The 17,103-nt window shown below is 35.5% G+C and overlaps 1 protein-coding gene across 4 annotated transcripts in view; it reads left to right on the top strand.

Moving 5' to 3' along the window:
* The window catches only part of LOC131038107 (GDP-mannose transporter GONST1), a 181,203-nt gene that overhangs the window by 153,882 nt on the left and 10,218 nt on the right, over nucleotides 1-17,103 (top strand). For all 4 annotated transcript variants that reach the window (XM_057970416.2, XM_057970417.2, XM_057970418.2 and 1 more), the window contains one exon: nucleotides 10,039-10,155. In XM_057970416.2, the coding sequence (XP_057826399.2) occupies nucleotides 10,039-10,155 (117 nt within the window). The remainder of the gene's footprint in view (nucleotides 1-10,038; nucleotides 10,156-17,103) is intronic.

Genomic DNA, 17,103 nt, shown 5'->3' with positions numbered 1-17,103 from the left:
AGATAACATCCATTATCAAATGATGAATCCACATCACTACCAAAGCTCCCACTGAACTGTGTAACCAAGCTCTCCAAGCATTGTGATAACCATCTCCTAATTGAAGATCTTCCATGGCCCCAACACGATCAAAGAACTCAACCGAGAGCTCTTAAAAGGAAGAGTCAAACTACGATCTCCAAGCCAAGAAGATACAATTGCACATCCTTTGTCAATAGAACCAAACATGTCAAACTCTCTTTGCAAGCTGAATGCAGAATCCAAGAGCTCCACATCACACTATCATCCATTGGAAAAGATCATCCATGTTCTAATCAAGGATTGTCCATGGCTCACAATACGCTACAACTACAATAGCTTAGAACCAAAATCTTGAAACAAAGAAGATAGATCACATTATGTAACTACATAAAGCTCCCACTAAAAGTGATATTGATTTATACATGGCATCATGAAAGCATCATACCAAAAGTCCACTGAAAGTGAATAGAGCTTCTCATGCACCATGATGTACTGCTAAGATTCAAATGAACAACTATATCAGGTACTCCAAATAATCCTTTTCTCATTGCAATAATCATACTAATGTAATAATGGTGACCAACAACAAGGCCTACCAAACCAAATCCTCATTAGACAATTTACATGATCAAAACATATGCAACATCTCAGAGAAGAAATACATAATCAATGTTTTGATCTGAAATAATTGAAAGATTTAACCCCACATTAGTATCATGTATAATAGAGATAATCAGACATAACATGTGGATTTCCAAAACTCAAACACCAGAATCAACTGAAAGATTCAACTCCACATAAATATCATATATAACAAAGATAATTAGACATAACATGTGGATTTCCAAGACTCAAACACCAAAATCAACGCTAGATCTGATTTGCCAAATAAAACCACAAAGGAGTAACCATAGATCAATAAGAAGTAAGAACCTTCCAAGCAACCATGCAAACATGTAACTGTCGCCATCTAGAATACCCTGAATATAGTCTTACCATAGATCTACATACCATGGATTTTAGTTAACATGTAAAACCTGTAAAACCATCTCTAAATCTGAAATACATTTGAACATGCAGACATTTACATTACACGTCATCTGAACAATGGAAACATCACAAGTCTACAAAACCCAACAGCTGAATACAAAAGATCACTGCAAACCATCAAGAAATGAAAGTTGTCAAGGAGCTTAAACCATATTAAACATATAAACTCCATAACTCACAAAGAGGTCAATGGCTTATCTTCTAGTGCATTCATGTAACCATGGGCGAAAACCATGAACCCAACATAAGCACTCCATCTTGTAGTCCAAATAGCTGGTTTATCTCCGTGTGACAAGGATGTTCATATTGGATGACAAGGATGTCAATACCCATCCAATATGAACATCTTTTCACTGCACATGACCACAAGGTAAAGGAACAAAACCACCAAACAATAGGATACCAAATGTTGGGAAATAAACAGGTCCAATACCAAAGATTGTGAAGATCAATCTCTATCCAATAAATTAATTAAAGGATGAGATACAAGGCTTGGATAGCTGCAACATGAAAATCTGAAATTCATATGAAAATTTGAAAATTAAGTTGCCTTAATTGTGGAAAGCCAAGATTAGATCCTTCCTATGTTCCACGGGGATGCGTCCCCTGACTTTTTTCCCTCATACCCGTACCGGGGATGAAATGGGGACAGGATTTTTGACGTTTCCTAAGCATCCCATTTTTTTCAAAATCACAGGGGACATTTCTAAGACGGGTTTTGGGTTGTAGGCGACCGAAAGAAGTCCTCGGGATAGTCGGGGGAAGCCTATCCCGGGGACTTCTTGCCATCCCATATGGCCCAGATTTTTTTAGTGCCCAAACTAAAAAAAACACATTTTTAATTTAAAATAGAGGTCCGGCTGGCCATGCCTAAAACAAACAAAAGGAAGAAAAAACACTCATTTTGACATTTGCAATAAAGGAAAAGAGCAGCAAGAAGAGAAGGATCAGCTGGTTAAGGAGTGAACAGCTGGTGAAAGAGGAGCTTAGACGTATCATGTGCTGATTATGAACAGCCATATATTTTCTTAGTTTATCTTGACATTATGATGGGCGGCTGATTATTGACTTCTATGTTTTAACTTTTCTATTTACAGTTTATGTCATTTCATAGTTATGGATGTTTATGACATGCTTGTTGGCAATGATTAATGAAAGCATTTGAATTTTGGTATAATGTTTGTCAATTCTCTTGGGAAATCTCAATTCAAGTCTAATGCAATGTATTGATGTTTATGATATGCTTTACCATTGTTATGATATGCATATTTGAAACTTGAAATTTCTTTATAGTAACCCCTCCCTCCCATCTTTTTAATAGTCGTCCCCTGTCGACCGGATTAGTAGCTCAATATTGTTGGGTTTCTATCGGAATCAAATAATGAGAATTGGAGTCCTTTTGATCCTTTCATTGAAAATGATTTCATGTCCCCCCGAAAATGACCCAAAAGTACCCCCATACTGGAAACATGTCCTAGCGTCCTCTATTGTCCCTTTCTTGAAACTTGGTGGAACATAGGATCCTTCTTCTTTATGATGCCAAAAATTTGCTTGTTTGTCATGCTTAATCAACCTCTCTTATGTGAACTTATAACAACAATAACTAATGATTAACATCTACATAAGATAGCAACAATAAGGCATAAATCAACAACATAATATCATGACATAACACATGATTTACATGGAGGAACCCTTGCGGGAAAAAAACTCCGCCAAGAAGAGAGGCCAATTTTGCATTATCAACAATAAATGTGCTTACAATACAATCACTTCCATTCTCCTCTTTGCCTCCATCATAGCAGCACTTATGTACATGTGTACAACCTCCTTATGCCTCCCATATGTCCTTTGTTCCTGCAGAGAAATCGACTTTCAAATTTTTCCACCTTGTTCTACATCCAAATGACCAAATTTATAGAATGGCAAGAGCTCCAAAACCACCATTAAAGATGTACAAAGAAACCTTTTCATTCTTCACGACCACAACCCTTGGAATGTCTCCATGGAACTCAAAAAGACACCTTTTTCGGCTCCAATACTTTCCCTCCAACTTGGGTGCCCATTCGTGCAAGATAAACATTACATTAAATGCAATAAATGATGGAATACCGAGAAACACCTATTGCCTCTTCCATACTCCCACTTGGAGAAACCCAAAGGTCATTTTTTTGTCCACTTCCTAAGTCATTAAATATCTCATTTTAGACAATTATAAGTGGGAAAAACAATATTAATTGTGTTCACAACCCACTTTTACTATTGCTAGTGGAACCCAACACCCCTTATGAATGTATTACAAACATTGGTGGTAATCAAACACTACAAATTATTTTCCCAATACATCCTAAGTGCCTTACTTATGTCATAGGATTTATAAGGTGGATGGCACTGTAATCCTAACAATTATGAGGTGCATAAAAAAACCAACCTACTCCTAAAGTATTGGGGAAAGATTTTTTTTGTTTTGAGTGTATGGTTGATCATAGACTTCCAAGATTGATGCCTAGTCTAGTGGTTTATAGAGTCATAGTTTACGAAAAGACATGATACTTTGAAATCACAATAGAATATTAGCTATGCATAAACAGACACCAAAGATGTGATATCAAACAATCAGACATACTTAATAATCCCTCTCCAAACTCCATAAATCCATATTGAATAAAGAAGAGGCCATTACAAGGATAGAAATGTCTTAGAATGCTGTAGCAATTGTCAAATCTCTATCACAATTAAACCAATAAATGTTGCAAGAGGTATTAGAATAATATCTTCTTATTCTATTTGTTAATGGTCATCTTAGTGTAATTAGTTAATTTCTAATTTTGTCTTCTGTTATCGATTGTTTCTTTATGGAAAAATCGATCTTGTAACTCTATAAATGATCTTTCGATCATTCATTTAATTTATCCAGTTACCTCTGTAATATGTGTTAACTTTAAGCAATCAAATTATGACAGACTGTAATCATGTTAATTTTAAGCAATCAGATTACAACAGACTGTAAATAAACAATGAAAACATAAGACAAGAACACACCAATACCCTGGGAAAACCTCCCTCTTGGATGTGAAAAACCCAGCCTCTAAATTCAATATGTATTATCTCAAATGTAGGCAATTACAAGGCAATGAACTTATCTCAAATTGCTGTCCAATCAGTGAGTTAGCAGATTACAATCTTTCTTTACACAACAATGAAGATTGCAGCCCTTATCAACAACAGATGGGTAAGGAAGACTTGATCAGATTCGCACAAGAGGAGTCTTCATCAAACTTGCATGATGATCTTGACAACTTCGCCACACAATCAGCCTTAATGAATTCACACAATAGACTTGGACAAGTTCGCATAAGTGAAGGAGAGATCGCTGTTTGGAAAGCAGATAACATTCGCATAAGATGATGAATAATGACTTCATTTGATGTTTGTTTTATATCCATCCTTTGGCGCCAATCACCAAGTCGGCTTGCATATTAATTTGTTTATATTACATTGCTATTTATAAGTTACATTATTTGCCTACACGTTACATGTATTTGAGCCCAGCCCTAAGTTACATCATTTGCCTTTACGTTACATGTGTTTGGGCCCAACCCTAAGTGGTTCGGATTGCATGAGAGATAATACATAGGAATTTTAATTGTCATTGACAACATTAAAATTCAATAGTCAAGTATCCAAGCTAGCTACAATTTTCAACAATATGGTATCAAGGCTTAGGAGAATTTATTCAAAAATATTTAAATCCTAATTTTAAATTAGTGGAAATTTTCGAAATTATTCCAGTTAATTGTTGAAACCCGTCTAGGGTTTTTCAATCTTTCTTTCCTGGCTCCTGTGTTCGTAAACATTTTTTTGGGCCTATTTGTGATCTGTCGCAAATCTGAATGCTTTTTGGCATCTTTTTTCGTGCCCATTTTCTTGTTTTTCCTAGCGCTTGTAAGCCCGTGCGATCAGCCTGTACGGATTTTCTTTGCCTCGTGTTTTTTTAATGTCGCGTGTTTGTTTCATGACTACGGATTTTTTTTCTTCCACCCGTGTTCTTTTTTGCGCCCGTTTTCTGGCTTTGCCCGTGCAAAAAAAAAGTTTTTTGTCGACTTTTCCAGCCTTGGGACTATGCGACGGCTCTGTGAGTTTTTGCGCCAACTCCTTTCGTTTTCGTGTCAACTTTTGGGGCAAGGATTTCTGGCCATTTTAAGCCCAAGTGGCGTCGGGATTTTTTTTCTCTCTGTTCATGTTTTTTCCAACCAACATAAGGGTTTTTTTGGGCCTTTGCCTCTATTTGACTAGTTTTTTTTGTGTGCGCCTGTATTGCGATATGGGTTCTTCAACCTTGCCTCGTCTTAGGGTTTCGACAATTTTTTGCAAAAATGCAGATTATTTTCTTAGTCCGCGACGAATTTTTTTTTTCACGCCCTATCTTTTTCTACCGACGACCAAACTTCTGCAGATTATTTTTTGATATTTCCATCGTTTTTTGGATGCAATTTTTGCACGGGTTCATGGGTTTTGACGATGGCGACATCAACCCTCTAATTCGTAGGTTTCTCTACGACTTAGAACCTTTGGTTTCATGTTTTCTTTCCTGCCGACTAGGGTTTATTTTCAACCCTTTATGTTTTCCAGCAGCCAATCCTAAAGAATTTTTGGGGTTTTTTAAATTTGTCCCTTTAAAAAAAAATTAATTTGTGGGTTTTTAGTGATTTTTGCCCCTTAAAAAAATTACTTCGTGGGTTTTAATAACTGTCCACAAAAATTATTCTGATGGGTTAAAATTAATTTGTGGGTTTTTAGTGATTTTTGCCCCTTAAAAAAATTACTTCGTGGGTTTTAATAACTGTCCACAAAAATTATTCTGATGGGTTTTCATAAATTTTTTCCGTTAAAAATTCTAGGAGGGTTTTAATCAATTTTTCTCCTCAAAAATCGTGTTTGGTCATTTGTAATTTGCAATGTTCGTGTGAGATTCTGGGTTTTGCCTGATTATTTCCTCAAAAATCATGGGTACAGGTGTTCCTGTCTTAGGGTTTTTATTTTTTTTTCCGAAAAAAAAAAGCGATGTTTTGTAACCTTCAGTTTCTAGGTTTAGCGATTTTTTCCTCAAAAATCGTGGCTTCTTGCAATCTATTTTGGGGTGTTGTGCTAATTTGCAAAAGTTTGTGTACGATTTGTGTTATCCAAAAGTTCTCCAGATTCTGAGAGGGTCAATGGCAGGCTCATCTTAGTGACAGGGTTAGTGGCAGGCTCTTGTCGTAGAATGTTCTAAGAAGGGGACTGCCTTGTCTGTTTTTCTCTAGGTAGTTAGAATGATAACCATTAAGGGAGGGTATTAGAATAATATCTTTTTATTTTGTTTGTTAATGGTCATCTTAGTGTAATTAGTTAGTTTCTAATTTCGTCTTCTGTTATCGATTGTTTCTTTATGGAAACATCGATCTTGTAACTCTATAAATGATCTTTCGATCATTCTTCTAATTTATCCAATTACCTCTGTAATAAGAGGAAACCTTATGTTAGAAAGCCTATCACAATTTATCAAATAGAAGTCATTTTGAAGATCTACAAATGGCCAAGGTGACATTCGGTTATAGACATTAGTTAACATCACAATCTCTTTGTGATTTACAAAATATGTTGCTTTGAAGGTGATTGGACTTGCAAGAGTTGAAACCCTAGATGATCCTTGGCACTTGTAGCTGTGTGGAAATGTAGAATGATCGACCTTTTCTCAAAAGAATAAACTTATATGTATAGTACTTTGTTTGATCTTTGAATTGCTTGCAAGAATTTGACTAAGAACAAGATATCACAGATATGGCATGCAAGACAAATGCAATCCCATGGAACGCACAATATGGATGATCTAGAATACGCATAAAGATCATTCACAACTAGAACTAACACATTCATGGCGAATTGGACCTTTTCATGATCCATTGTTAAAATTGAATGTAGATCTGTGCCCTCGGGGTGAATAATGTCTTTCAAGTAGGAAAGTCCTTGTGAAGTAGTTGCAAGAATCAAACTTGGTCATTAATGGCATCTTGGGAAGATCTAGTGACTGACAGAGGCAATTTGGAAGAAATGTGTAACTTCAATGCAGGACGAAAGGTAAGAATAGGAGATGTGGGCTTTCGGGTTGGGATTAGAGGTTAGAAATGGACATGGGAATGGAAGTTCAGAAGTCCATTTTTATGTTGTAGATGGATGAAGTGGTATAAAGAAAGCAATATGGAGAAATATGGGTGGAACTAGAGGTTAGAATGGGACATTGGAATTGAAGTTTGAATGCCCATTGAAAGTTTGTAGGAAAAGGATTAGAGGAAACACAAGAAAAATTGGAAGGATGAGAGGTTCCATTTAGGATTGGAAATTGGGATTGGATATGGGGATGAAAGTCTAGAAGACCAAAACTTTGCAAATGGATGAAAATGAGTGAGTTGAGGATGTGGAAAAACAAGCATGGAGAGGATATAGAGCTGAAGGTAGAACATATTCTAGTCTGAAGGAACTCTGCATGGCAAAGGAAAGGAGCAGCAAAGCCATTGGGCAACTTTGTGGGAATATGATGCAGAATTGGCAGTTGGAAGTGGAGGTAGAACTAGAGGAAGTCTAGAGGTCCAAAAGTGCAATGGAATTTTGCAAGAAAGAGGAACTAGAGGTCAAGAGCTTTGGATGTGAAGAGGAAATGAAAGTAGTTTGTTAGAAACTCTCAAGTTTGCAAAATGTTGAAATGGGAAAGGAGTGGAAAATGACTGTATGTTGGGATGCTTGGAGGTGAAAATAGATGGAAGATGTTTGCTCAAACGCTACAATTTCGCAAAGGGGAAACAATGTGCAAGGATGAGAGGTCAGATTTGATAGAAGATTAGGATGAAAAAAGGATTGGAAGAAGTCCAATTGACATGTGCAAGTCCGCAAAAGAGAGATAGGGAAGGGATCAAGGGTCAAGGGAATCAAGAGTGGGGAAGGACTAGAGGTCATGAGGAATAGGGGAATTGGAAGAAGTTTGAACCAACTTTGCAAGTTCGCAAAGCATGTGAAACTTGACCAAAAGTCTGGAAGGGAGAATGTTGGGACGGAAAAGAGGATGGGAGGTTGGCACACGAAAAGGAAATTGAAAAATTCCATGGGAACTTTGCAACCCCACAAATTAAAAAGTGGAATGGAGCAAGAGGAAGGGAGAATGCGGTGATGTAAAAGAAGATGAAAGGTTAGGAGTGGAGGACAAGGAAGTTGAAGTTTGGACATCCATTGAAAACCTATAGATTGATGGAATGAAGGAAGCAGAGGGACCTAATAGACCATGGACATTTAAAAAATGTCCAATAGTCCATTGAAACTCTGCAACTCCACAAAAATTAAGGAAAATGACCAAAACCTTTCCCTGACTTAGAATTTTTTAGACTTTTTTAAACTTTCAACATCTGTTATGAACATGGGGAATAGAGAGGAACAACAATTAGGTGATTTTGACTAAGGGGGACTCATTTAAAGATTTCTCAGATCAGTTATCTGTGATGGGAAAAATGAGGCCTAATGCACAAGGGACGGGAACTGAAGTGAATCTCAGCAATGGCCAACTGAGTCCCAGCAGGGTGTTTGATATAAGAATAGTCTATGTCAAAACTCTGTGACAAGTGACAAAACTTTGTATTAAATTATGTGGTGAAACTAATATTCCCTTTGTGTTCTGCTATCATAAAACTTTGCATGGATTCATGCTGAATACCACCTGACAGACCAACAGGGGACCTGGGGTGTCTGGACCAGATGTTGGGCAAACCCAGGGTCATCTTGAACCTGTATCAAACCTCCAATCAAAAAATTTCAATGTAGGCGGTGCACATAGCTGAACTTGGTAACATATTATGCAATGCTTTTCTTTTCCAGAAAAATAATAAAGCATGTGATGCAGCTGGAATCATGTCAGTGCTAATGACTCTCTCTATTGGACCTTAAGAAATATTTGCAATCTTGTTTAGCCGACTTTCCAACCTGATATGATGATGATTGAAAATTTGAAACACGTTACTTTTTGCACAGTGACAATCAAATGTTATGTGTTTTTGACAGTTTTTTTGTGTGTGCACACGTGTGCATGCAGATAGATAGCTACATCTAATGGAGAGATAAGAATAATACATGGAGGGTTCAATATCGTATAAAAGTGAGTTTGGGAGCATAATTAAGCTGTCAAATATATTGCTCTATTTTAACCTGTGCGAATAGAACCCTATGATCAATCATTGAAAACCTAGACTTAAATTTTATGTTTAAGGAAAAATTAGTTACCTAGGGTAACATTCAACTGAAAGTTAAAATCTTTTTATGTGTGCAAAATTTTGATTCAACTTGTGAAGCTTTGGAGGCATTTCAGGATGTAACCCTCACCATGTCAACTCACTGAATCTCACATGCTATATTAGTAGTTAATTGATTGGATCGATTTTGTATTCTTTTGGTAGCAATATAACTTGGGAATTTGCTGTAGGTTCCTATTGGTTAACCAGTAAACATTATAACCATTTATCTTCATGTTTGATGCTTTATTGGCATATTTTGAAGAATATGATATGAGCATTCTCATGATTCAAAGTTTATCCAGGCCATAAAGTTTCATTTTATTTTGTCATGCAAAGGTTCGGTAAAGGACCTTTTTCAAAAGCCTGCTAGATGAGAATTAGATGTCACAAAAATTACAATTCTTAATTTCAGCAATTATCATGTCTTATGTTTGAACTTTGAATAAAACTTCTGATATTAACTACATAGTAGTTAACTGTTCCCAAAGATGGGAATTGGCACTACCTGTTATGGTGTAAATTATCAGTTCTTTGCCATTCCTGATTTTCAAATAAGATGCTATTTGTTTGAATTCTTTAGAGGAGGTGCTATGGCTAATATTAACATTTGACTTGATGTATTGGGATTAACCGTATTCTATTTTGTCAAATGCAGACCAGTTGTCAGAGAACCTATGTTTATATTTGTTGCAACCTTTAGTGGATTGCTTGGTCTTGCTATCAGTTTCACATCAATGTGGTTCTTGCATCAGACTGGTCCTACAACATACAGGTGAGCTTTGTCTGTAAATATTGCTGCTGACATTGTTTTTCTTCAATCAGCTCTTAGAAACTTCAGCAAAGAAGTCAGTTGTATCTACAGGTTGAACACACTATATATTTTGTGTTGAACTAATACATTTTGAGGATCAAGGTAGTTAATTCTTACAAGCTTAGGTTATTTTGATTCCTCCATTTCACAAAGATTTATGTTTCAATTAATTAGAACTAGACAAAGACTTAGAGATGGTAATAATGAGTAAGCTGGGTAAGAAGACAAATGTAAGGCACTTCAAATATGGAATGTGGGTGGCAGAGGTCTATACTACAGCGGACAGCCAATTAAAGAGAATAGTTTTGGCCAAATTTTATAAAATAAAAAATTGTTAATAGTTTGGAGCTGATTCTTACCATTGATGGATTTATATTGTCATTTGTGTTCGTTCTTTTGAGGAGCAGTTCTCTTTCCTGAATATTGGTTTCAGTTGAACCTGAAGCATCATATCTATGAAATGAAAACACAATGAATCCAGAAATAGAAATGATTTGGAATTTTAAGCTGTTGAAACCTTTTTCTCTCTCCTTTCTAAGAGGAGGAAGAAACAAGGTCTTTATAATGAGTGAACAACTAGTATTTAGATGACTTATATAGAGGGTATTAGTAATATGGAGTAATCTGGGTATGAGGTTTAGACCTGGCAAAATTTGCGGGCAACAGTTATGGGTCGTAGACACTTCCATACTCATGAAAATTCAAGCTCAAAATGGGTTGCAGATACGAAGATTGTAAAAGAACAGTGATGAAGAAACTAATTTATATGAGCATGAAGAAATAAAATAAATAAATGTAAAAGAAAAGAGAAGAGAAAACTAAAAAAATCGAGAACAACAGAGATGCACTCAAATGTAATGATTTCAAAATATTTGGAGGACTTTTTAATCTTCAGCAATAAAATGGCAGTTCACAGCAAAAATGACACAAGTCCTAATTTACTTCAATTCTGATTTTAATTCAAATTCATAATTTGTAATTCATCTATGACCAAGTGTCCACACACAAGACAAAAAGTGAAACAAATATAATCTATTTGAGTGTGAACAAATAGAATAAATAAATTAAAAAGACAAAAATAAAGAAAATTATAAAAGTAGAGAACACCAGAGATGCACTGAAATATAACAATTTCAAAATATGAGGACTTTCAAAGTATCTGCAATAAAATAGCAGTTCGTTTCAAAAATGATGAGTACAAATTTTCTCTAATTCTGATCCAATTTAAATTCAGAATTGGTAATTCAGCTATGAGCAACAAGAGACCACTCACAAGACTAAGTTAACAACTTTGAGATTTTAATTATTTGATAAACATTTACAAACAGCATAGAGCTGAGATATAAATGCAAATCAGAGAATTATCCAATGAACATCTTCAAAAAAATTCTTATAACTTAACAACAATAAGAAGCAACATAAACCTGTTTCTATGTTCAACTGTTAGACAAGAAGCATCAAACAAAGAAAAGAATGTTTGCATAGAAAAACAGGGGCCTTTGTTATTCCAAATTTAAGTGTGTTTGTGGTCTTTTACAGTTCTTCCTTGTCTTTTTGTTCACATACAAGTAGTTTATTAGTGAACTTACTCTTCATTAATACATAAATGGTTTTTTAATTCACTATCTTCACAAACCTCTAAATTTTGGTCTTAGGGTTGTGGCCAGTACTTCTTGGGTAAGTCCCTTTTTATAAAATTAGTAAGTATGTTTGAGACCTACCAATGATAGTGAGATCTAATTGGGTAGTTCTTGATCAATATGGACAGGGAAATTGGTGTGGAATGGATCATTAATAATCAGTTGAAATCATTTGCAGGTCAATTGTATGATTCATATGACCACAATGATAGTCAAACTAGACTCAAAACACATACACTAAGATCAGTATTTAACCATGAGGACAGAATCATAGTGAGACTTTTGCAAAAAATTGACAAGCTGATTTTTGACTCAAACTCAAATTCTTTGAGAGATTACTGCAAAAACCTGGCAACTTTTTTTCTTTGGAAATCTAGTGGGTTTTAAGGAAGAAACATAATTATTTTGCATTTCATATCAAATTAACATCAAATATACACAAAAACTAATCAATTAGATTTACCATACACATATATACACAATGAAACAAGCAGAACTATGCCATATTGAAAGTTGAACTTCAAATTTGAAAGCTAATACAAAGAAAATATGCCTTGATATGCTTAAAATTGTATTCTTGTACTAACCAATATATTTAGAAATTGATGTAGATGGCTTTGGCAGGAAAATACAAAAAATGAAATCAAGGGTTAAGAGGAGCCACTTGCTCCAATAGTAGATATAAGCCATTGGGCCTTTTATCACTTTGTGTGTGTCAAGGAAGCAACTACAACTATTATATCTATAGAGGAGGCAATACTATCATCCTAATCATCGTCTTTGTCTAGTTGAATGGGCGTGCATCTCCTTCCCCATAACTACAAGCTCAACCTCACAATCAACTTGACTGGCCTATGCATAATCCTCTTTCGTAAATATTGGGGCATCATCTGTAATGATCCCACTCAAATGTAGGATCGTATTCCTACTTAATAGGGGCTAATTTTTAATCTGTAGCTATAATCTTCTTGTGGCAGAGGCATCCAATGCATAAATACAAAGCCATTCAATTTTTGTTTTGGTAACTTGTACTTTGTGAAGTGTATGTGTGTGTCCAAACATACTTGAATTGCACTCACAACCCAAAGCGCTATATGGTTGTCTGAACACTTTGATAGAATCCTTTGAAGATTTAGCACCTTAGCACCAAAAGTTCTCCACCATATATCTATAATTTAAAATTAAGATGTTTAAGATTCACAAATACTTAAAATTTAATATTTAATGAGATAGAAGTAAAATATTTAAATCAACATTTCAGACAATGCAAATTTTACTTGGCCTAGAAGTTGTCCTAATTGACTAGCATGTCTCGAGAAAAGAGATCCCTTAGTGCTTGTTTGCAAATCTCAATTTTGGACATGATATTGGCTCTCAACCATGGATTTGGCTTCGTAGGATCTATGACTATGTAGAGGTCCTCAAATTTTTTGATTTGTTTGGGAGGTCAAAAACATTTTGATTTTTTTTTTCAATATAGGAATAAAAAGTCTAAATTCAGTTGATATTGGATCACGATGGCTACAATAGCAGGTTGGAGCGGCTGCACAGGCTAGGGGAAACCCTAGCTGCGCTCTTTCTCTCTTTCTTGTGTGTGTTTGGAGCTGTTGGTGGCAGGTTAGTTTGGTGCATGATAGGGGTGTGGGCAAGGTGTTTGGGGTTGACCGTGGGGTGTTTTGTAATGTTGTAATGTCCCTACTAGTTAGGGATCACTGTCCTGCAAAACAGACTGTTAGAATGTAACAAATATATATATAACTAATCTAAGTTGCAATTAAACTTCAATTACTTAATTAAAACTAGTCTCAATTTTTTTTTTAATAAAAAAGATACGAATGTAGTACTAGGACATGTCCTTAGGCGGTTGTAATGCCTGCCTTTTTGAACCCATCATGGTTCCAAGCCTTACCAGGAAATCGATGGATAATTCGATTCCTGTCTTAGATGTAACATCTTACATCCAAGCCTACCAAGGGAGATCATCATATATGATCAATTCCTTGCCTTGGATGATACATCTTATCATCCAAGTCTACCAGAGAGGACCGGCCAGATCCGTCTCTTCTTGGGTGAGCTTTTGACACCCAAGCCTTAACATATATGCATATGAATACTCAGTATACACTGCCTACCAGGGATTATCATAATCCCTGAATTAGGCTAAGGGAATTCCCTCCCAATAGCCTCCATCACATAACCAAATTATTGTTATTCATATAACATTTTAATAACTCATTTCTTCATCATTTAGTATATTAAATATATATTAACATTATTTAATCATTTATTTCTTATATTAACCTTATTTAATCATTTATTTCCTCTTTTAATATATTAACATTATTTAACATTATTTTAATAATTGATCTCTTCATTATATATATTTCTACTTGACCAAATAATATATGCTATCATCATTATTGGGGTATTTTATTAGATTTACATCAGGTGATACAGTAGAGGGTTATCACATTTAACCACAATTAATCTATTTCAAAGTACTCATGAATTAAAATAGCTTGATTAAGAGTCAAGTCTAACTTAACATGAAACAAATTTGTGATATTCTATCTCTCTTTAATCTATCAAGTACTTGCTAATTTACCGTACTAGATAATTAGTCTTATTCTAATTCATTTATAAATTATTTACTTATTAATTAATTGCTAGTTATATGAATTATTATGTATTACTGGAGAACAGTTTCTAAAACATATTATATTAATTATAATTATTATATTAATATCTATTATTATATCAATATCCATATTTATAACCCTTTTATTATTCATTATTCTGATTTGAGTTTACACACACACACACACACACACACACATATATACATAAATAACTAAATGAATTCAATAATGTTACCTCTAATTTATATATTTACTAATTACCAATTCTATAAACTATTAGTACTCCCCCTGCTTGAAAATATTAGTTATTAATATATTAAGTGGTTAGTAATGGCAGACGGATCTGACACATGTCAGATCTGGTCTGCCATTGTTATGAAATTATGTATACATATTGCAGTTTATGTTAGTATTTAAATTCTGCATAAAACATTATCGGGTCTCAAATTTTGAGCATTCATATTGAACACATTCTCATGCATACCACCCAGATCAAGGATGTTTACTGCCTGTTTGTGAATATGGATTTGTCCATAATAATCATCTCCTCCCCTTTCAAGAGACGTACGATCCTCTATTAATATCTCTTTAAGAGGCCATGATTAAGGAGTTGTATTCCAAAGGACATGTCTATTTATCATTGCCTCTACACCATATTATGACAAATATTATTATCAGTTTAAACTTCCCTAATCACTATCCTTATAGTCGATATCTGATCCTTAGCCTTTAATCGATTAGTCGTAACTTTCACGTGATCACTGATCAAGTCCATATTAGAATCATTGTATAGAATCGATTAGTCTTTTATACTTGACGACACTGGTTAAGGAATGTTGATCACCAGTTGACATCATATTAGTTGACATGCACCCTTGCCTTAGCCGATATCATTATAAACTACGACATTATTATATTGGTGACCATCGCTCGGCATACAGTTCCCATGTTATGATTGGTCTTCTCGATTATTAATTTCCCATCGCTGGGCTACTGATTTTTCATATGGACTATCGTTGCTGTTAATATAAAGTATACTTGTTGATGTGTTTTTCATGCACATGCGAACACAGAATAAAATACCTAAAGGCACCTTATCCTCTCTTGAATAAAGCTTCTCCGAATGCTGAAGATCTCACAGAAGGATCAGTCGGAGTAACTCCAAGGTTCTGATATGTAGGTTCTCTACGTGTGGATAAGCTCTTTGCGGTACGATTTGATTTTGCTGGAATCACAAGGGGACTTACTTTCGACGACCTGAACGTCTGATTTGCTTTGGATTATTACGCAAGTAATTGGTAAAAAATTGGATGATATTAACAATGAGCAAACTCTCAATAAATAGGATTACAAAGAATTACAAGAGGGCAAGTTTCTAAAAAGAAACTGCCAATAAGATCGAGCAAGATCTTATTAAGATATTTACACTAAGTTTGCAATATTGAGCATTAATAATAAAATAATAAAGTATTATTCTAATACTGTCCCTTAATGCTCAATCTATCAACTACACCAATAGACCCCCTGAATTTTACAAACTTATCTGAAGTGAGGGGTTTGGTGAAAATATCTGTTGACTGCTCCGAGGTAGGAACATACAACAACCAAATGGATCCGTCTTCAACCAACTGCCGAATGTAGTGACAATGAAGTTCTATATGTTTGGTTCTTTCATGGAAGACTGGATTCTTGGCAAGTTTGAGAACTCCCTGATTGTCCGAAAACAAGGGAGTCGGACCTGCTCTAGATATTTGCATATCTCCAAGCATCCGGCGAAGCCAAACTGCCTCACAAGCTGCCTTAACAGCTCCTCTATACTCTGCTTCTGTCGAAGAGAGAGCCACGGCCTGCTGCTTCTTACCAGTCCAGGTGACTGCACCAGATCCCAAACTGAACACATATCCAAAGGTTGATTTCCTGTCATCAACTGAGCCTGCCCAATCTGAATCTGTGAACCCACTGAGTCTAGGATCATCACTCCTAGTGTAAAGAAGTCCATAATCCAAGGTGCCTTTCACATAGCGCAGGACACGCTTCGCTGCTACCCAATGATCAGCCCTGGGGGCTGTCATGAAGCGTGAGATGTAGCTCACTGCAAAACTGAGGTTAGGTCTAGTGGTAGTAAGATAGATGAGACTGCCCACTAGTTGCCTGAATTGTGTTTCATCTACAAGAGGAGAATCAGACTTGGTTGACAATTTCAGACTAGTCTCCATAGGTGTGGAAGCAGGTTTGCAATCCTGCATTCGAAACCTGTCAAGCAAGCTTCTGGCATACTTAGACTAAGAAAGGAAGATGCTGCTATCAGTCTGCCAAACCTCAACACCCAAACAATAATGAAGAAGTCCTAAATCTGTCATATCAAAAGTGCTACACAAATCTTGTTTGATTTCTGAAATCAAATGTGTTGAATTCCCAGTAATGATGAAGTCATCCACATAGACAACAAGAAAGAGAATATCATTACCAGAGTGTTTGATATACAGATTACTGTTTGAAGGACTACGCTGAAAGCCATGAGCAACCAAGTACTGATCAATTTTTATGTACCATGCTCGAGGAGCCTGTTTAAGTCCATAGAGTGCTTTCCGGAGTCTACACACTTGCAGTTCTGAACCAGCAACCTTGAA

The sequence above is a fragment of the Cryptomeria japonica genome, chromosome 11 (genome assembly GCF_030272615.1).
Source record: "Cryptomeria japonica chromosome 11, Sugi_1.0, whole genome shotgun sequence".
Taxonomy (NCBI): Eukaryota; Viridiplantae; Streptophyta; class Pinopsida; order Cupressales; family Cupressaceae; genus Cryptomeria; species Cryptomeria japonica.
The sequence above is the reverse complement of the archived record's forward strand: the minus strand, read 5'-3'. Positions and strand labels throughout refer to the sequence as shown.